The sequence below is a fragment of the Vulpes vulpes genome, chromosome 13, assembly GCF_048418805.1.
Source record: "Vulpes vulpes isolate BD-2025 chromosome 13, VulVul3, whole genome shotgun sequence".
Classification (NCBI taxonomy): Eukaryota; Metazoa; Chordata; class Mammalia; order Carnivora; family Canidae; genus Vulpes; species Vulpes vulpes.
The window spans coordinates 124,828,705-124,847,336 of record NC_132792.1 but is presented as its reverse complement, the minus strand read 5'-3'; the positions used below and the strand labels follow the sequence as shown (position 1 = coordinate 124,847,336).

The 18,632-nt window shown below is 36.5% G+C and overlaps 1 protein-coding gene across 1 annotated transcript in view; it reads left to right on the top strand.

The window, feature by feature from the left end:
- CATSPERE (catsper channel auxiliary subunit epsilon) overlaps nucleotides 1-18,632 on the top strand; it is a 186,957-nt gene that overhangs the window by 111,911 nt on the left and 56,414 nt on the right. The window contains exons 10-11 of the mRNA XM_072733729.1: nucleotides 9,200-9,674; nucleotides 15,531-15,973. Of these exons, the coding sequence (XP_072589830.1) occupies nucleotides 9,200-9,674; nucleotides 15,531-15,973 (918 nt within the window). The remainder of the gene's footprint in view (nucleotides 1-9,199; nucleotides 9,675-15,530; nucleotides 15,974-18,632) is intronic.

Genomic DNA, 18,632 nt, shown 5'->3' with positions numbered 1-18,632 from the left:
AAGAAAGAGAGGAGAAAGAGTATCATGTAGAAAAAAGATTAGAATGACTAATGGTTAGAAGGTTCCTGTATTTGGCAAAAAATATAAATGTATGGGGTCATGAATCTCAGCAAACTCCAAACAAGGTAACTGCAAAGAAATTCACAATCAAACTACTAAAAACTAAAGGAAAAAAACTGGAAAGCACCCATAGAAAAATGACATATCATATATAGGAAAACAATGATTCAAATGATGGCAGATTTCTCATTTGGAGCCATAGATGACAGGGGGCAATGAAACAATGTTAAATGCTGAAAGAAAAGAAATATCAACTTAGAGTTCTATTTCTAGACAAAAATATCTTTCAGGAATTAAGGAGAAAAAGACATTTTTAGATGAAAGAAAACTAAGAAAAAAAAAAAGAAAACTAAGAGAATTGTTACCAACAGATCTGTTCTAAAAGAAATAGATGCCTAATGAAGCTCAGGAAGAAATGAAATGGAAAATTTAAAACATCAGATCAATAAAGAACAACAGAAATGGTAGATATATGAGTAAATATAGTAGATTATTTTTATCCCCTTAAGTTCCTTAAAATAGATATGACAAAAAATGTATAAAAGCAGAATTTATTTTATTTTTTTTAAAGATTTTTAAAAATGTATTCATGAGAGACACACACACACAGAGAGGCAGTGACACAGGCAGAGGGAGAAGCAGGCTCCATGCAGGGAGCCCGACATGGGACCGGATCCCGGGTCTCCAGGATCACGCCCTGGGCCAAAGGCAGATGCCACCCGGGCTGCCCAAAATCAAAATTTAAAACATATTTTCTGGTGGAGCTTTTAATGTATCTTGATATATAGGATAATTACAACGTAATGGGGAAGGATAAAGGAACCTATGGAGTAGTGATGTGTCTTTATAGCACTTAGAATGTTAAAGTATTAATTCTAAGTAGGTGAAAAGTAAGGGCATAAATTGCAACCCCTAGAGCACTAGGGGCTGCAACCACTAACAAAATTTAACTGATAGAATAAAAAACAACCCAATATATAAATTAAAATGGAATACTAAAATTTTTTTTCAAATAATCCAAAAGAAAGCAGAAAGGGAAACAGTGGAACAAAAACAGAGGATACAATTTAAACAATAAAATAGAGATATATAGAAAAATATCAATAATTTCATTAAATTTAAATGGCCAGAGCACTAATTAAAAGGCATCAATTGTCAAATTGGATTTTTTTTAAGTTTTTGAAGTTCCAGTTAGTTGGGGGCACCTGGATGACTCAGTGAGTTGAGCTTCCAACTCTTGATCTTGGCTCAGGTCTTGATCTCAGAGTCCTGAGTTCCAGCCCCAGACTGTGGACAGATGTGGAGCCTACTTAAGTTCCAAGTAGTTAACATATAGTGTGATATTAGTTACAGGTGTGCAGTATAGTGATTCAGCCCTTCCATACAACACCTGGTGCTCATCACAAGTGCATTTCTTAAGCTTCATCACTTACTTCGCCCACTTCCCCTCTGGTAACCATCAGTTCTCTATAGGTAAGAATCCATTTCGTGGTTTGCCTCTCTCTCTCTCTTTTCTTTCCCTTTGCTCACTTGTTTTGTTTCTTAAATTCCACACATGAATGAAATTATATGGTTCTTGTCTTCCTCTGACTAATTTCACTTAGCCTAATACTCTCTAGCTACATCTACATTGTTGCAAATGGCAAGGTTTCATTCCTTTTTTATGGCTGAGTAATGTTCCATTTCCAATGTGTGTGTGTGTGTGTGTGTGTGTGTGTGTGTGACAACTTCTTTATCCATTCATCAATCATAAAACTCAACACCCCAAAAATGCATAATCCAATTTTAAAATAGGCAGAAGACATAAATAAACATTTTTCCAAAGAACACGTGCAGATGGCCAACAGACACAGGAAAAGATGCTAAACATCACTCATCACCAGGTAAATACAAATCAAAACTACAATTAGGTGGCATCTCACACCCATCAGAATGGGTAAAGTCAACAACACAAGATACAACAGGTATTGGCAAGGATGTGGAGAAAAGGGAACCCTCTTGTACTGTTGGTGGGAATACAAACTGGTACAGCCAATCTGGAAAACAGTATGGAGGTTTCTCAAAAAGTTAAAAATCTAATAATCCAGCAATTACACTACTGTTTACCCAAAGAATACAAGAACACTAACTCAAAGGGATATATGCACCCCAATGTTTATAGCAGAATTATCTACAATAGCCAAATTATGGAAACAAGCTCAAGTGTCCATCTACTGAAGAATGGATAAATTGGATTTTTTAAAAAAGATCAAACTGTATGCATTCTATGAGAGGTCCACTTAAAATGATGCTGTTGAATTAAAAGTAAAATATTAGAAAAGATATATCAAGAAAACACTAATTACAGGAAAGATAGAATGGCTTGTTAGTATCAAACTAGGAAAACAATCAGGATAAAAAGGGGCATTATATAATGATAAAAGGATCAATTCATCAAGAAGACATAAAAATCCTAAATGTGACATACCTAACAACAAATCTTCAAAACACAAGAACCAAAATTAATTGAATGGAAAAAAGAAATAGATAAGTCTACAAATTTTTTGGAAGATGTCCACACTCCTTCAGGAATAGATAAAACATACAAGTAAAGACAAAATCACAAGGATGTACAAAGAAACTACAGCAGGGATCAGAAAATTATTGCTCATCAGTCAAATCCACTTTGCCACCTTTTTTGTAAATGGTTTTGTAAATGGTATTGAAACACAGTCATTCTCATTTGTTTATGTATAATATCTGCCTGCTTTTGCACTACAACAGCACTGATGAAAATTTCCAACAGAGGTTATATGGCCCCAAACCTAAAGTATTTGCTGTATGGCCCTTTCCAGAAAAAGTTTGCTGACTCCTAAGTAATACTATCAACAAACTTGACCTAATAGTACATTTGTAAAACATACTCTACCTATCAACTGCAGAAAGTACATACTTTTCAAGTAGACAGGGACTATTAACTAAGATAGACGATATTTTGGAACCTAAAACAAACTTTAACATATTTAAAAGAATAGAAGTCAAAGTATGTTCTCTGATCTTAACAGAATTAAACTAGAAATCAATTTTTAAAAAAAAGATATGTACAAAGCCCTCAGGTATTTGAAAATTCACAAATACACATCTAAATAACTCTGAACAAAGACAGTTTTAAGGGAATTAGAAATAATATTTAACTGAAAATCAAAATACAAATACAACATTTTAAAACTATATCAAAACTGATGGAATTGAAGTTGAAATGAACAAGTCTGTAATTACAGTTGAAAATAGAATAGCAGAAAATAGGCAGGGGTGTAGAAGAACTGAGCAGCTCACTGAATCTAATTAAAATGTATAGAACAGTCTACCCAACAGCAGCAGAATACATTTCTTGGCAAGTGTTCATGGAACATTTATCAAGATAGACCATATACAGAGTCATTGAGTAAACCTCAGCAAATTTGAAAGAATGTTCTCTAAACACAATGGAATTAAACTAGAAGTCAAAAACAGAACTCTATCTGGAAATACCCCAATCCTTGGAAATTAAACAATACACCTCTAAATAATTTGTGTTAAATAAGATATTTCAAGGGAAATTAGAAAGTCTTTTAACTGAATATAAATAAGAGTATAAGGTATCCAATTTTATGGGATGCTGCTAAAGCAGTTCTTAGAGGGAAATTTATAGCGTTAAATGATTATATTAGAAACTTCCACTTCTGGTCAAGATGAAGTTAAAAAGCAGGGACTATATATTTACCTTCCTGAATAATATATAAAAACAAAAAAACTGAACAGAATGTATGAAACGGTGCCTCTCAAGACATTGTATATCAAGATGAGCCCTGCAATTGTCCCAGATTAAAGTCCTAAGAAAGTTCCCAGATCATGGAACGAGGACACAGGAAACTCAGGCAGAGTCTAGCAGATTCCCTGAGTTCGGGAAGTGGAACTGAGAGGCGAGAACAAGGTGGCCAGAGTTTGCAAAGCAGAATATCAGAGATGAAAGAACTGCACATAGAATTCCAGATATGTGCAAAGGGTTCCCCTTGTGTATTCAGCAGAGTACTAATAAGTGTATGTATGTGAGGAAACTGTCCAATCTGGGGGAAACTGTCCAATCTGGGAGATAGCTGAAGGGACTAGGCAATAGAATTTATAACTTACACAGGGATAGGAATGGTACGTCTTCTAACCAGCCAAATTGAAAATGCTCATAGTGATTCATGGGAGGTCGGGTAGAGTGCTCTAAAGGTCTGGCCTCAGTACTGAGGAATAAATTTCATCAAACCAAATGCTTCTCTGGTCCTATTGAACAAATCTTAAAAACAAGACCCAAAGGGATCCAACTGTTTCCCAGTAACTTAATTAAATCTCAGAAAAAAACTCGAGTATTTATTAAGAATATTCAGCACTCAACAAGGTAATAGTCACAATTTCTCTTATCCAATCAAAAGTACCAGATACTGGGAGAGTAAAGTGGGGAAGAAAAGAGAGGTAAACCAAGGAGCAGACTCCTAACTACAGGGAATATATTGATGGTCACCAGAGGGGAGTTGGGAGGGGGAGTGGGGGAAATAAATGATGAGGACTGAGAAGTGCACTTGTCATGATGAGCACCAGATGATGCATGGAAGATATCATACACCTGAAGCTAACTGGAATTTAAATTAAAACTTAAAAGAAATCATATCACACACACATACCACAGACATCACACATATACTTCACACGTGCACACACACACACATACAGAGGCCACAAAACATTACTGAGTGAAATAAAAGACTTAAATGGAGAGATCTGTTAATGGTGAGATGTCTATGCTTGAGAAATTCAGCACACATCAGTTAAAATCCCAATGGGCAGCCATTATACAAAAGAAATTGAGAAGCTGATTCTAAAAGTCATATGGAAATTCAAGATAGAACAAAAAAATTACAGATACCTAAAAATAAATGCCACTAAAAACGCCTGAGATCTTGTTTGAGATAAAAAATAATTATCAAAAATATTAAAGAAGGGCAGCCCAGGTGGCTCAGCGGTTTAGCGTTTGCCTTCAGCCCTGGGTCTGATCCTGGAGACCTGGGATCAAGTCCCACATCAGGCTCCCTGCAGGGAGCTTGCTTCTCCCTCTGCCTGTGTCTCTGCCTCTCTCTCTGTGTGTCTCTCATGAATAAATAAATAAAATCTTTAAAAAATATATTAATGAAGATCTGAATAAATAAATAGCTATATCATGTTCATGGATTATAATACAGAATATTATAAGCTTTTCAATTCTTCCCAGATTTATCTATAGACTTGTTGCAATTCCAATCAAAATCACAACGTTACTTTGTGGAGTTCAATATGCTGATACTAAAATATATGAAAGAGTAAAGAGATGAGGGTTGGAAGCAGATGGAGTAGCAAAGTATTTCTTCTATCATGTATCAGAATTTATTATAAAGCTAGGCATAAAATATTTAAAGCGGCTTTTTTCATTTAGTTCCATATCTCACCAATTTGGGGTGTGTTCAATCTTTTTAATTTTTTTATTGAAGTTGATTTGCCAACATGTAGTATAACACCCAGTGCTCATCCCATCAAGGGCCCTCCTAAGTGCCCGTCACCCAATGTTCAATCTTTTACTATCTGAACTTTTTTAGAGGGTATGCACTAGGCTGTCTTGTTTCATGCCTTATGGTGCATGGTTGTTTTTGATCCTTTTACTATCAATATGTCTGTGACTTTATGTTTCTTATAAACTGCAGAGTCTTGCTTCTTCTCCTGGATGACAACATGTGCCTTAAAATTAAAGCTTTCTGTCCATTTAGATTCAACATAACTATTGCTATGGATGGAGTTAGGTCTACCCTCTTGGCAATTGTTTTCTATTAACCTCACTTGTTTTGTTTCTCTTTTCTTGTCTTCTGAAATAATCATATATTTTTCAGTATCTCTGTGTTTTTTACTGTGATGATTCTTTTTTATTCCAAACTATTTTTTATTGGTTGCACTTGGCTATACCATAATCATTAACTTATCAGAGTCTAATTTCAAATAATACATACATCTCAACAGTGTTAAGAAACTTTTATCTGTGTGATTTCATTTATACCCACCCACCCTTTGTACTCTTCTCTCATATTTTACTTCTAAATAGGCTATAAATATCAAAATGTGTTGTTAATATTTTTGCTTTAAAAGGTCAGTTGTTATATGGGGCACCTGGGTGGTGCAGTCAGTTAAGTGTCCAACCCTTGGTTTCACCTCAGGTTGTAATCTCAGTATCATGAGATTGAGACCTGTGTCAGGCTCCCTGCTTAGTGAGGAATCTGCTTGAAATTCTCTCTCCCTCTTCCTCTGTCACTCTCACTCATTCTCTCTCTCTCAAATAAATAAATAAATAAATCTTTTTAAAAAAATATCAATTGTCATAAAGATATATAGGCATGTAAATATCAACTGATACCAAAATAAGTCATATATACATATACAAATTAAGTCATATATATACATATATATACAAGCATATATATGTATATACATTGTGTGTATATATATGTGTATATATATATATATGTATCCTCCTGGGTATGCTTTATTTCTGTTTGCATATCCAGAGTTCTTCCTGAACTCCTTTCCCTTCAGCCTGAACAGGGTCTTTGAATTTTCTTGTATAACTAGTTTTCTCAGCATTCATCTGCATAAAAGTGTCTTTATTTTTACCTTCATTTTTGAAGGACATTTTTCACTGAATACAGAATGATAGGTTGACAGATGTTTTTTGTTGTTTGTAAAGCAATTTATAAAAACATCATTCCATTATCTAAGAGGCCATAGCCTCATCATTTTTGGTAAGAAGTCAGCCACTATTCATGCCATTGTTCTCATATATACAATATGTCTTTTTATCTGTAGCCACCTTCTGAATTTGCTCTTTATCTTTGGTTTTCAGCACTTTTATTATGTGATTAGGTATGATTTCCTTTGTATGTATCCTGTTTGTAGTTCAGCTGAGCTTCTTGGGTTCTGGGATTATGTCATTCATTAATTTAGGGGTGTTCTTGGACATTATCTCTTCAAATATTTCTTCTGCACCATTCTGTTTTTCTTCTCCTTCTAAGAGTTTAAAGACACATACGTGGTGCCCTTTAATATTGTCCCACAGATCTCAGGCAATCTGTTCATTTTTTTTACCCTACTTCTTTCTTTGTATTTTAGTTTATATATTAACCTGTCTTTAAGTTCTCTACTCCGAGGCTTTTCCTACTTTACTCTTGAATCCATTGAATAATTTTTTATTCCTGATATCATACTTTTTCATATGTTGCATTTTCACTTTGTTCTTTTTTATCATTTATCTCAGCTGAAATTTCCCATGTCTGCCCTCATGTTGCTCATCTTTTCTATTAAGTCCTTCAGCATTTTTATGAGTTGTTTTTTCTTTAGCCGTGCTGGGCTCTTAGCACTGACAAGATTCCAGAGATCTCTTCATACTTTACAACTGGCCACCACCTTTCCAAACCCAAGGAGAGTTGTCTCTGCTCTACAGCCTCACCACCAGCTTTTTGATTACTAAGGGATTCTCTTTCCTCTCTCATCTTGCTCTGGATTTTTCTGCATTGGGAGATCTCTCTATCTCTCTCTCCTGCTTCCCTGCCCCAAGTCATGGCAGGGAGACTCTTTACACTCTGTAAAGGCCAACCATGTGTCAGAGGGAGAGTTTCTCTCAGCTCTCTTACCCACTCCCAGCCTATGGTAGCTGAGAATCAAGAATGCATTTGGATTTCTCTCAACTTTGCTGCCTTGCTGCCTGCTCCCCTCCCTGTCTTCAGAGGATTACTGCTTTATATTTGGCAGAGGCCCCAAATGTTTCAGGAGGTTCTATTAGCTTCCCACCTTGTCCCAAAAATATTTGGCTTACTATACCCAAGCACTAAGTGAAGATCTCTGGGAAAGTTTGTGGGTGGGTAAAAATTCATTCCTTGGAATTCCCATCTGTCCTATTTATGATGGATTCTCATCCCTCTGCCAAGAATGGGAATAACTATGAATCTTTTCTATGAAGGGCTCATCATTTTGTTTCTTATATATTTCCTCTTCCAGGATTGTTTCACACTCATTTAAAGCAACATAAGCTCTAAATTTTAAATTGAATCTTCAGGGGGTCCCTGGGTGGCTCAGTCGTTCAGCACCTGCCTTCAGCCCAGGGCATGATCCTGGAATCCCAGGATCGAGTCCCAGGATCAAGTCTCGGGATCGAGTCCCGGGATGGAGTCCCTCTTCAGGCTCCTGCAGGGATCCTGCTTCTCCCTCTGCCTGTGTCTCTCTCTGTGTCTCTCATGAATAAATTAAAAAATCTTAAAGAAAAATTGAATCTTCATTTGATAAAATGGCTTTTTGCTGAAATGACTCTTTAGCAAATAGTCTGTTTCTCTGGTTACCGGTTTGATACCTGTCTACATCCTGAGTATATCCAATACTAAATATTTGTACATCACATAAACTTAAGGAGACAAGATGTGCCGAAGAGATTCCTTTTAATTGCTGTGAACATAGAAGTTATATAATAAGTAAAAATCTCTAAGTATTAGAATCAGTTGGGAAGGGGAGACAGGGGGAACCTTGGCTCTCTCAGTGAAATTAGGCCCACTGAATTTCAGACATAGCAGTCTTTCAGTGGCCTTCCACTCTAACAGCCTATGTTCATAAAAGGGTGGTATCGAGTTATCTAAGGTTTTCAGTTCTGTCTTCCTTGGATAATCTCATATCCAAGGAAACTATAATTCCAAAATTAACTCAGTGTTTGAAGTGTATCTTGACCATAGTTAACATCAAAGGCGCACTCCTGACCAGAGTGGATAAATAGAGAAGAAAAGAAAAAAAAAGAAAAGAAAAGAGAGAAAAGAAAAGGCTGATATTCTCTGAGGCTTTAAAAGGGAATTATTTCTACAGATGGAAACAATTTATCAAAGAATAAAATTATTGAAATAATTTATATTTATGAATATATCTCTATGTAGTATATTTCAATGCCTGGAGTATTATTCAGAAATACACTAAAAGTTAGACCTTAGTAATTACTACATTTTAAATATAGAGAAGACTGGAATTGTTAGAACTATCCCTAAAACCAAAGATTTTCTAATTATGTTCAATTTTGTTACAGGCCAAAAGAAGAAGTAGCATGGCAATCTGGACAGAAAATGAAGTTTATCTTGGATACACTTTCCTTAAGTTTGTTAAAATAATAACTACCAAAAAACTTAAAAACCTTCTAAATATATCACCAGCTGCTACGCTGACTATACACAATGTTGAGTATCCAGGACACCCATTGGAACTCGCCTTATTATTAAATTACTGCACTACATGTAGAGTCAACAAAACAATTTATGTGGTAATGTACAATGAAGATACAGAACAGTGGGTGTACCAAGACTTTGCCTTAGACGTCTCTATTGACAGTTTTTTAACTCCGCATTTCATATATGCAGCAATGCCAGAATTAATACTGCGGGATAAACATAGGATCTACTATTGTTATCACAACTTCACTGAGACTGGAGTTATACAAACACCTACAGAATTTGGAAATCTATCAAGATTGTCAAATAACAGCATTGTTCATGACATTTTCATGGGTGAGCCATTCTCATTCTGCAAAAATTATTCTTGAGTTTATAGTAGACATCTTCCTTATGAAGATGTAACATTTATAAATGCACTAATATATGATGCTTTTGGTAGGTAAAGGTGCACTGTTTACCACCTAAAAATGGATATCTTTTAAGTTTTACTAAGGTTAACTATGATCTCACATAGTGAAATGGCAAACTCAAGTTTTAGTTTTTTCCCATAGATTCATTTTGGTTTGTCAGCAGATACCAACTAAGCAACCTACATGTACATTTTCAGCAAAGAAGGTGATAGGATGTTGTCTTCATTTCCTAGGGCTTCCTAGGGCTACCCACAAACTAGGTGGCTTAAAACAACAGAAATCTATTGTCTCAGTTTTGGAGATTAGAATTCAAGGTGTCAGCAATGCCATACTCCCTCTGAAACCCAAAGGGGGTGTCTTTCATTGCTTCTTCCTAGCCTTTGGTGGCTTGCTGGCAAACCTTGCCATTCCTTGGCTTACAGCTGCCTCATTCCAACTTCTGCCTTCATCACGATGTAACATTCTCTTTGTGTCCTCACATGCCATCTTGTTGCAAGGACAGAGGGCCTACCCTACTCCAGTGGGACCACATCTTAACTAATTATCTCTGTAATGATTCTATTTCCAAGTAAGTTCACATTCTGAAGTAGTACTAGGAATTAGAACACCAACATCTTTTCTAAGGGGACACAATTCAACCTATAGCAGGTATTGTCAAGTTGAGTGGACCCATATTCACATCCATGAGGAAGTCATTGAATCTTTCCAAGTCTTAATCTAGAATTAAGGTGGCTGTGTCGATTGGATAAAGGATTGTATGTAAAATGCTTAGATTAAACTGGGCGCATGGTAACCCTTCAGCTAACAGTAGTTATTCTTGATCTTGTTATTTCCAAGGTAGTATACTAAACATTATAGGCAATGCAAAGAAATAGGAAGTTTGATCCTCAAAAAGTCTGGTTAGGAGATAGTCCTAATCATGGAATTTAAAAGAAATGTCACTGTAATTCATAATGTCTTTTTAAGATTTTGTTTATCTATTTGTTACTAATTACAAAGAAAGAGCATGAGCAGGGGGAGGAACAGAGAGAGAGGGACAAGCAGAGTCCACACTGAGCCCAGAGCCCAACTCAGGACTTGATTCCAGGACCCTGAGATCAAGACCTGAGCTGAAATCAAGAGTTGGACACTTAAACAACTGAGCTACCCAGGCACCCTGCATAATGTCTTTCTTGACACCTATCACCCAGCAATTCCCAAACAGTTGATTTTTATGCTCCCCTTTACAATAAAACTCTAAAAAATATTGCCTAGTTTCACTTTTTCCTCTTTCCTCCCTTTCTCTTGAAGCCACTCTAATCAAATATTCCATAAGAAGTGCTCTTGTCAAGGTTTTAAGGACCTCCACTTTGGTAACACAGTGGCCTATTTTCAGCCATCTTCCATGAACTGGCATTTAGCATGCCTGACTCTTGAAATACTTTTTTTTTTCACCTGATTTCTAGCGTGTCTCTTTTTTGCCCTTCCTGCCACTTTGCTAGCTGTTCCTTCTAAGCCTATTTTCCTGATCCTTCATCTTCCTGATTCCTAGAGAAGCACCTCAGGGTTTGGTTTTCAGACATCTGAGCTCTGTTTACATGCACTCTGCCCTCTGGCCATGACCATTCGTCTGCTCCTTGCCTAGTCCTTTCCTAATAAGTAAATATCACCTCTTCCAGTCTTTCCAGCTACAAAAACCTTGATCTCATCCTTGAATCCTTCCCTTCCACATCCCACAACTAGTCCATAGGCAGTTCCTATTGGCTCTGTCTAAAAAGTCTACCTAAAACCTAACCCCTTTCCACCATTCCCACTCTAGTCCAAGCCAGTGTCCTCTCCAGCCCATACATGCAAGAGCCTTTTACATGCTCTGCCTCCACCCTTAAACTCCCAGCCCCACCAGTTTAGAGTCCACCTAGCTGCTAGAGTGAGCTTTTGAAAGTATGCAAAATCACTTTGTATCTCTGCTGAAAACCTCACTTGGCTCACTTTATCACTCAGGATAAAATTCAAAACACTTACCATGGCCTGAAAAACAGTATGTGGTGTGGCTCCAGACTCTGATGTCATCTCTCATCACTTAACCCTCTGTTCACTGTTTACCTAGCTGCAGACTGGGCTCTGCTGTTCCTTGGATATCTACTGTTACATATGCCAGAAACATTCTTCACTTTGATGTCTACAAGACTCCTACTCTTAATTCAGGTTTAAGTCCAATTGCCACCTGATCAGAGAGCTCTTACCTGACTCTGCTCTAGCTCCCATGCTCTGTTCCTTACACTTCCTTATTTTGTTCACAATGCTTCTCATTACCCAACAAACTACATGTGTGCTTATTCAGTAGCCAGATTTTCCACCAAAAAAACAAGCTCTGTGTGACTTTGTTATATTTGCTGCTTTACCCACAGTGTCTAGAATAACATATAATAGGCCCTTTTTTTAATAAATGAACGAGCAACTATTCATTGAACATGCTCTGCTGGGAGGTGGAGATAGCATGGAAATTGGACATAATTCCCACTCTTTCTTCTTCTTTTTTTTTTTTAAGATTTATTTATTTACTTGAGAGAGAGTATATGTGCTTACATGAGCACAGGGGAAAGGGCAGGAGACTCTAAAGCAAACTCTATACTGAGCATGGAGCCCCACATGGGGCTGATCTCACAACCCCAAAATCACAACCTGAACTGAAACCAAGAATTAGACCCTTAACTGGCTGAGCCACCCAGGTGTCCAGGAACTTCTACCCCTTAAGAGTTTACAAAATTGCAGAGGATAAAGACAAACACATAAAGCAACATGGCTAATGCTATGACAGAGCTAATATCAGGTGCCACAGAGGCACACAGATGGAGTACCTTACCCAAACCTGGGGAACAGAGGGGAACAAAAGGCTTTCTTGAAAAAGTGCTGTCTAAGCTGAGGCCTACTGAATGGGTAGAGGTTAGTTAGGCAGTGAAAACAACAGTGGGGATGGTGTGCCCAATGACTCAGAGACAACAGGGTACAATCCAGGCCTTGAAAGACAATCCAGGGGCAGCCCCCGTGGCCCAGAGGTTTAGCGCTGCCTTCAGCCCGGGGTGTGATCCTGGAGATCCGGGATCGAGTCCAACATCAGGCTCCCTGCATGGAGCCTGCTTCTCCCTCTGCCTGTGTCTCTGCATATCTCTCTCTCTCTCTCTCTCTCTCTCTCTCTGTGTGTGTGTGTGTGTGTGTCTGTCATGAATAAATAAAATCTTTGAAAGAAAGAAAAAGAAAGGAAGAAAGGAAGAAAGGAAGAAAGAAAGGAAGAAAGAAAGAAAGAAAGAAAGAAAGAAAGAAAGAAAGAAGAAAGAAAGAAAGAATCCATTGGTGAAACAGAATTCTCCAGAGAGAAAAAGGAGAAATCTCTCCTGGAGAAATAAAGTTCAGGTTATAAAAGTCCTCATAAGCCATGTCAAGAAATTGGACCTTCTCCTAAGGCTTGTATAGGGAGTTCTAAAGAGTTTTGAGCAAAAGAGAAGCAGAATCATATTTGTGTTTTTAAAAGGCCACTGGCCATAGTGATAAGGAGATAAGGTTAGAATAATCAACTGGGAATAGATTTTAGAGGGACCTTAAAAGCTGAATGTTGCACTGAAGGCCATTTGGAAACACTGAAATAAAAAGTCTAAACAGTCCATAAGCATATGAAAGACAATGTTAAAAGCCTTTGGCCAGGGAGGCCCGGTGGCGCAGCAGTTTAGCGCTGCCTGCAGCCCAGGGCTGATCCTGGAGACCCTGAATCGAGTCTCATGTCGGGCTTCCTGCATGGAGCCTGCTTCTCCCTCTGCCTGTGTCTCTGCCTCTCTCTCTCCTCTCGCTCTGTCTCTCATGAATAAATAAAAAAAAATTTTTTTTAAATCTTTAAAAAAAAAAAAGCTTTCGGCCTGCAGCATTTCCATTACTCAAATAACCCACTATTAAAAAGTTTCCATGGAGTGCCTGGCTGGCTCAGAAGCATATGCGACTTTTGATCTCAGGGCCATGAGTTCCTCTATACCCACACTGGATATAGAGATTCTTTAAAAATAAGATCCTAAAAAAAAATGTTGCTATGAATTTATCTGGACTTCTGAAAGAGAAGGGCAGGGGGAGAGGGTTAACTCAAGTTAACCAGGTTCATTTTCTAGGCTATTTTGTTCCACTCTCTATCTGCACTAGCTCTATGTTGTTTCGATGATGATGGCCTTAATCTTCTAATATATCATACAATTCACTTATTTTTATGTCTGTTGACTGCCTTTCCTACAGGAATGTAAGCTACATAAGAAAGAGATCTTTCTGGGTTTTTCACTAATGTATCTCCCCCCAGGAGAGATACATTAGTGAAATCTCCCCACCCCCAGGTATCTAGAACACTGTGTAGCCCAGGCATTCCATATATATTTATTGAATAGGTGATTACATGTGTGTAATATTAGGTCTTCTCAACCAGGAATGTTGTGTGCTTCATTATTTTTATTTTCTCTAATTGGTCTATTCAAATCTTCCATCTCTTCTTTAGTCAATTTTAGAAGTTTGTGTTTCCTTGGAGAATCACTCATTTTATCTGGATTTTCTAATAAACCTTATTGGCAAAGCTTCCCACTTTAATTTTTAGATTGCTTGTTATCTGTAATAGTATTCTCCTTCTCATTTATAACGTTCTCTGTACCCCACCACTTTTAAAGATATTGCTTCTTTTTTTAATTATTTTTTTGGTTTCGTTTTCCTTTGAAAATAACTGTTTATCAAATCTTTCTATTTAATTCCTTAATTTCTGCTTTTGTCATTCTTGATTCTTCACTTGTGCTTTCCTTTTGTGACTTTATTGTTTGTTGCCTGCTTCTAATGGTAAATGATTAGTTCATTTATTTTCAGTCTTGTTTCCAAGGATTTAAAACTACAAAGAAGCATAAAGCTATAATTTTTTCTCACTATGGCATTAGCTGCATCCACAAACCTTTATATATAGTGTTTTTAATCTCATTATTTTAAAATCATCCCTAAATTTCATTTTCATATTTAATCCTAAATTCATTTAATCATGTTTTAATAAACAGGGTGCCTAGGTGACTCAGTCAGTTAAGCATCTGACTCCTGATTTGGGCTTAGGTCATAATTTCAGGGTCCTAGGATCCAGCCTCATGGCAGGCTCCCTCCCCAGCAAGCAGTCTGCTTGTCTCCCTCTCTCTTTACCCCTGACCTTCTCACACTCTCTCTAAAATAAATAAATTAATTAAAAAAAATAATGTTTGAATAAGCAGCATGATAGGCAGAAGAGAGAATGCTGGAAAGCACATGGGAGGGACATCTAATCCAAATATATGAGATAAGGAAAGTCTGCACAGAGGAAATGCGTTCTAAACTGAGAACAGAAAAATGGTACATACTAGAAAAATTAGAACAATGGTCAGGATGGGAATTTTTTTTTAAAGATTTTATTTATTCATTCACAAGAGACACAGAGAGAGAGAGGCAGAGACATAGGCAGAGGGAGAAGCAGGCCTATTATTTATTGCACTAATGCCAGTTTTTTTATATAAATAATGTCATATCTAAAAGTGATATCATATATATATAAAATTATATAAAAGACATATATCCAGGAAAAAAAAAATCTCTACTCTGAAGTGGGAGAGAAGTTCTCCAGCATCATGTAAAGTTGCAGATTTGTGCCTGCACACTCCAATTTTTCTCAAAATAGATAAATCCTTCATTATTACAAAAGAAATTATTTTGGTTAAAAGTCCATGGATTTATACTTAGGATAACACTAACTTTTCCCCTTCTTTTCCAGATTATTATGGAAATGTTGTGGTAAAAATGGAAAACAACATAATGTTTTATTTCAAGATCAATATCAGAGATGCAATAAAACTACATTTATGGACAAATAGCACAATGAAGTCATTAATTTTATTGAATTCCTCTGGTCAAATATCTCTCATATATGTTTTTGAAAATGGCACAATATATCCACGGGAATATCCTTTAAAACTGGAATCACTAAGTGTAAACTTCAATACAAATGAAAAATGCCCCTATGTGGCATTTCATAATAATATTTTTAGTATATTTTACTTTTTGGACAAGGGACAGAACCTGTCCATTTGGACTCAAGTAGTCTATCCAGAAAATATAGGTCTGTATATTGTTGTGGAATCATATGGCCCAAATATATTACAAGAGAAAGATCAAACTCACTATGAAATTGCCCTAGGATACTGCACAAAAACGATGGTAAGTTAATATTTTAAAGTTTCTTCATTTGATTGTAATAAATGTAAAATTATAATGTTTACATATTTTTATCCTATCATGAAAAATAGATGCAATAGAATGAAATGTCCAGTTAATTCCAAAGTCAGTTAAAGCAGAGAATCATAAAAAATGAAACTGATGTGAATGAAACATTGTACTTCAATTTAAATGAATGAATGTATACTCATTGGTCAACCTTTTAATATAGGACCACAGACTTTTCTTTGAAATAAGTCAAATTATTGGAGCATCTCCTCTCCTTTTTTCCATAACCTTATTCATAATACATTATCTCTGAGTTCCCATTTCTGTTTCTTTAAAGGGAGCGAAGTGGGAGGGGCGCCTGGGTGGCTCAGTTGGTGAAGCCTCTGCCTTTGGTTCAAATTATGATCTCAGGACCCTGGGGATCAGCCAGCATCTGGGCATGGAGCTCCCTGCTCAGCAGGGAGTCTGCTTCTTCCTCTCCCCCCACCCTCCCCCGCTTGTGCGCTCTTTCTCTCTCTCTCTCTCTCTCTCTCTCTCTCAAATAAAATCTATTTAAAAAATAAATAAAGGAGAGGAGGGGGAAAAATGAATGACACTGGCAAAGCTACAAAAGTTCTATATTTTTTTCTTTTTTTCCCCAACTTTTTACTATTATCTTGCTCATCCCTAATTCAGCAATTTATTCAGGGACTTGCTTTATTAAAACTTTCCAAAGCAGGGATCCCTGGGTGGCGCAGCGGTTTGGCGCCTGCCTTTGGCCCAGGGCGCGATCCTGGAGACCCAGGATCGAATCCCACGTCGGGCTCCCGGTGCATGGAGCCTGCTTCTCACTCTGCCTATGTCTCTGCCTCTCTCTCTCTCTCTGATGACTATCATAGATTAAAAAAAAAATTAAAAAAAATAAACAAATAAAACTTTCCAAAGCAATCACTTTTATTCTCAGGGAAATAGTAACTGTACTTTTCTTTTACACTCAATTTCATCAATCCATAATATTTAATTCTGCAACTACAGTAATAGCACAATCTGGCAAAAAAATAGGTTTAGAAACAAAGAAAGCTGATTTAGATTTGCATACAGACATATGGATAGTTCTTCAGTGTTAAGTGGAAAATAGTGTTGAGTAAGAGAATGAGATCCATCACATAGTAACATTTATGAAAACTGCAAACACCTACACACAAATCACAAGCAACAAAAAGAAAAGCACTATTCATTTTCCACAGGCACAAAAATACCCAAGGACAGATATCAGACAATATGACATCATCGAGTATGATTACATCATACTTGTTTGATATATATTATGGGGGTCTACTATGGGGGAAGGGAATGGGAGAAAAAGATACAAAGAAAAAGTAAAATATAATAAAATGAGACTGGATGTATCATGGTTCAAGAAACAAGGAGTATATTTAGCTCATTTTTCTGAAACTGAGATACCTGCTTCTTCCAGAACAAGAACAGAAGAGATTTACACTCTCCTTCAGTCCAGGAAAGTTTTCTTTGATTATGTAGCCCCAATATCTGCATAAGCTCTCATAAGTTTTCTTTCCAGAAATGGGCTGTAAAATGTACATTTGCCCTTTTGCAATTCAGAACTTCAAAATAATAGTTAATAATCAAAATATACAAATGACCAAGGACAATGAAACATTAAAATTTGTGTGTTTTGATAAAATACTGTCATTTATCAGCAGATGACATTAAGCAAGTTTTTAAAAATTTGATTCCATAAAAGTCTTACTTTATTAAGGTTGCTTTACATCTAATTTGTATTAAGTTATTTTAATTTCAGTATAGTTAACATATAGTGCTTTGTTAGTTTTGAGTGTACAATATAGTGATTCAACAATTCTATACATCACCCAGTGCTCATCTCTACAAGTGCACTCCTCAATCCCCATCACCTGTTTCACCCATCCCCCTGCCTCCCTCTCCAGTAACTATCAGTGTATTCTCTGGAGTTAAGAGTCTGTTTTCTGGTTTGTCTCTCTTTTTTTTCTCTTTGCTCATTTGTTTCTTACATTCCATGTATGAGGAAAATTATACAATATTTGTTTTTCTCTGACTCATTTCACTTAGCATTATACTCTCTAGGTCCAAAAAGTCATTGCAAATGGCAAGATTTCATTCTTTTTTATGGCTGAATAATATTCCATTATATATATATAATGGAATATATATAATATACATATATATATATATATATATAATATACACATACACCACGTCTTTATCCACTCATCTATCGATGGACACTTGGGCTTCTTCTATAATTGGCTATTGTAAATAATGCTGCTATAAACATAGGGGTGCATGTATCGCAGCTGTCAGATGGCTAAAATAAAAAACACAAGCAACAACAGGTGTTGGCAAGGATGTAGAGAAAGGGGAACCCTCTTGCTCTGTTGGTGGGAATGCAAACTGGTGCAACCACTTTATGAACAGTATGAAATTTCCTCAAAAAGCTAAAAATGGAGCTACCCTATGATCCAGTAATCACACTACCATTTACCCAAGAAACACAAAAACACTAATTCAAAGGGATAAACAAGTTTATCTTTCCATGCCTAAGTATTTTCATCTGCATAATGATGATATAATAACAATATATCATATATAATATATAGTTAAAATACAACTATGTTAA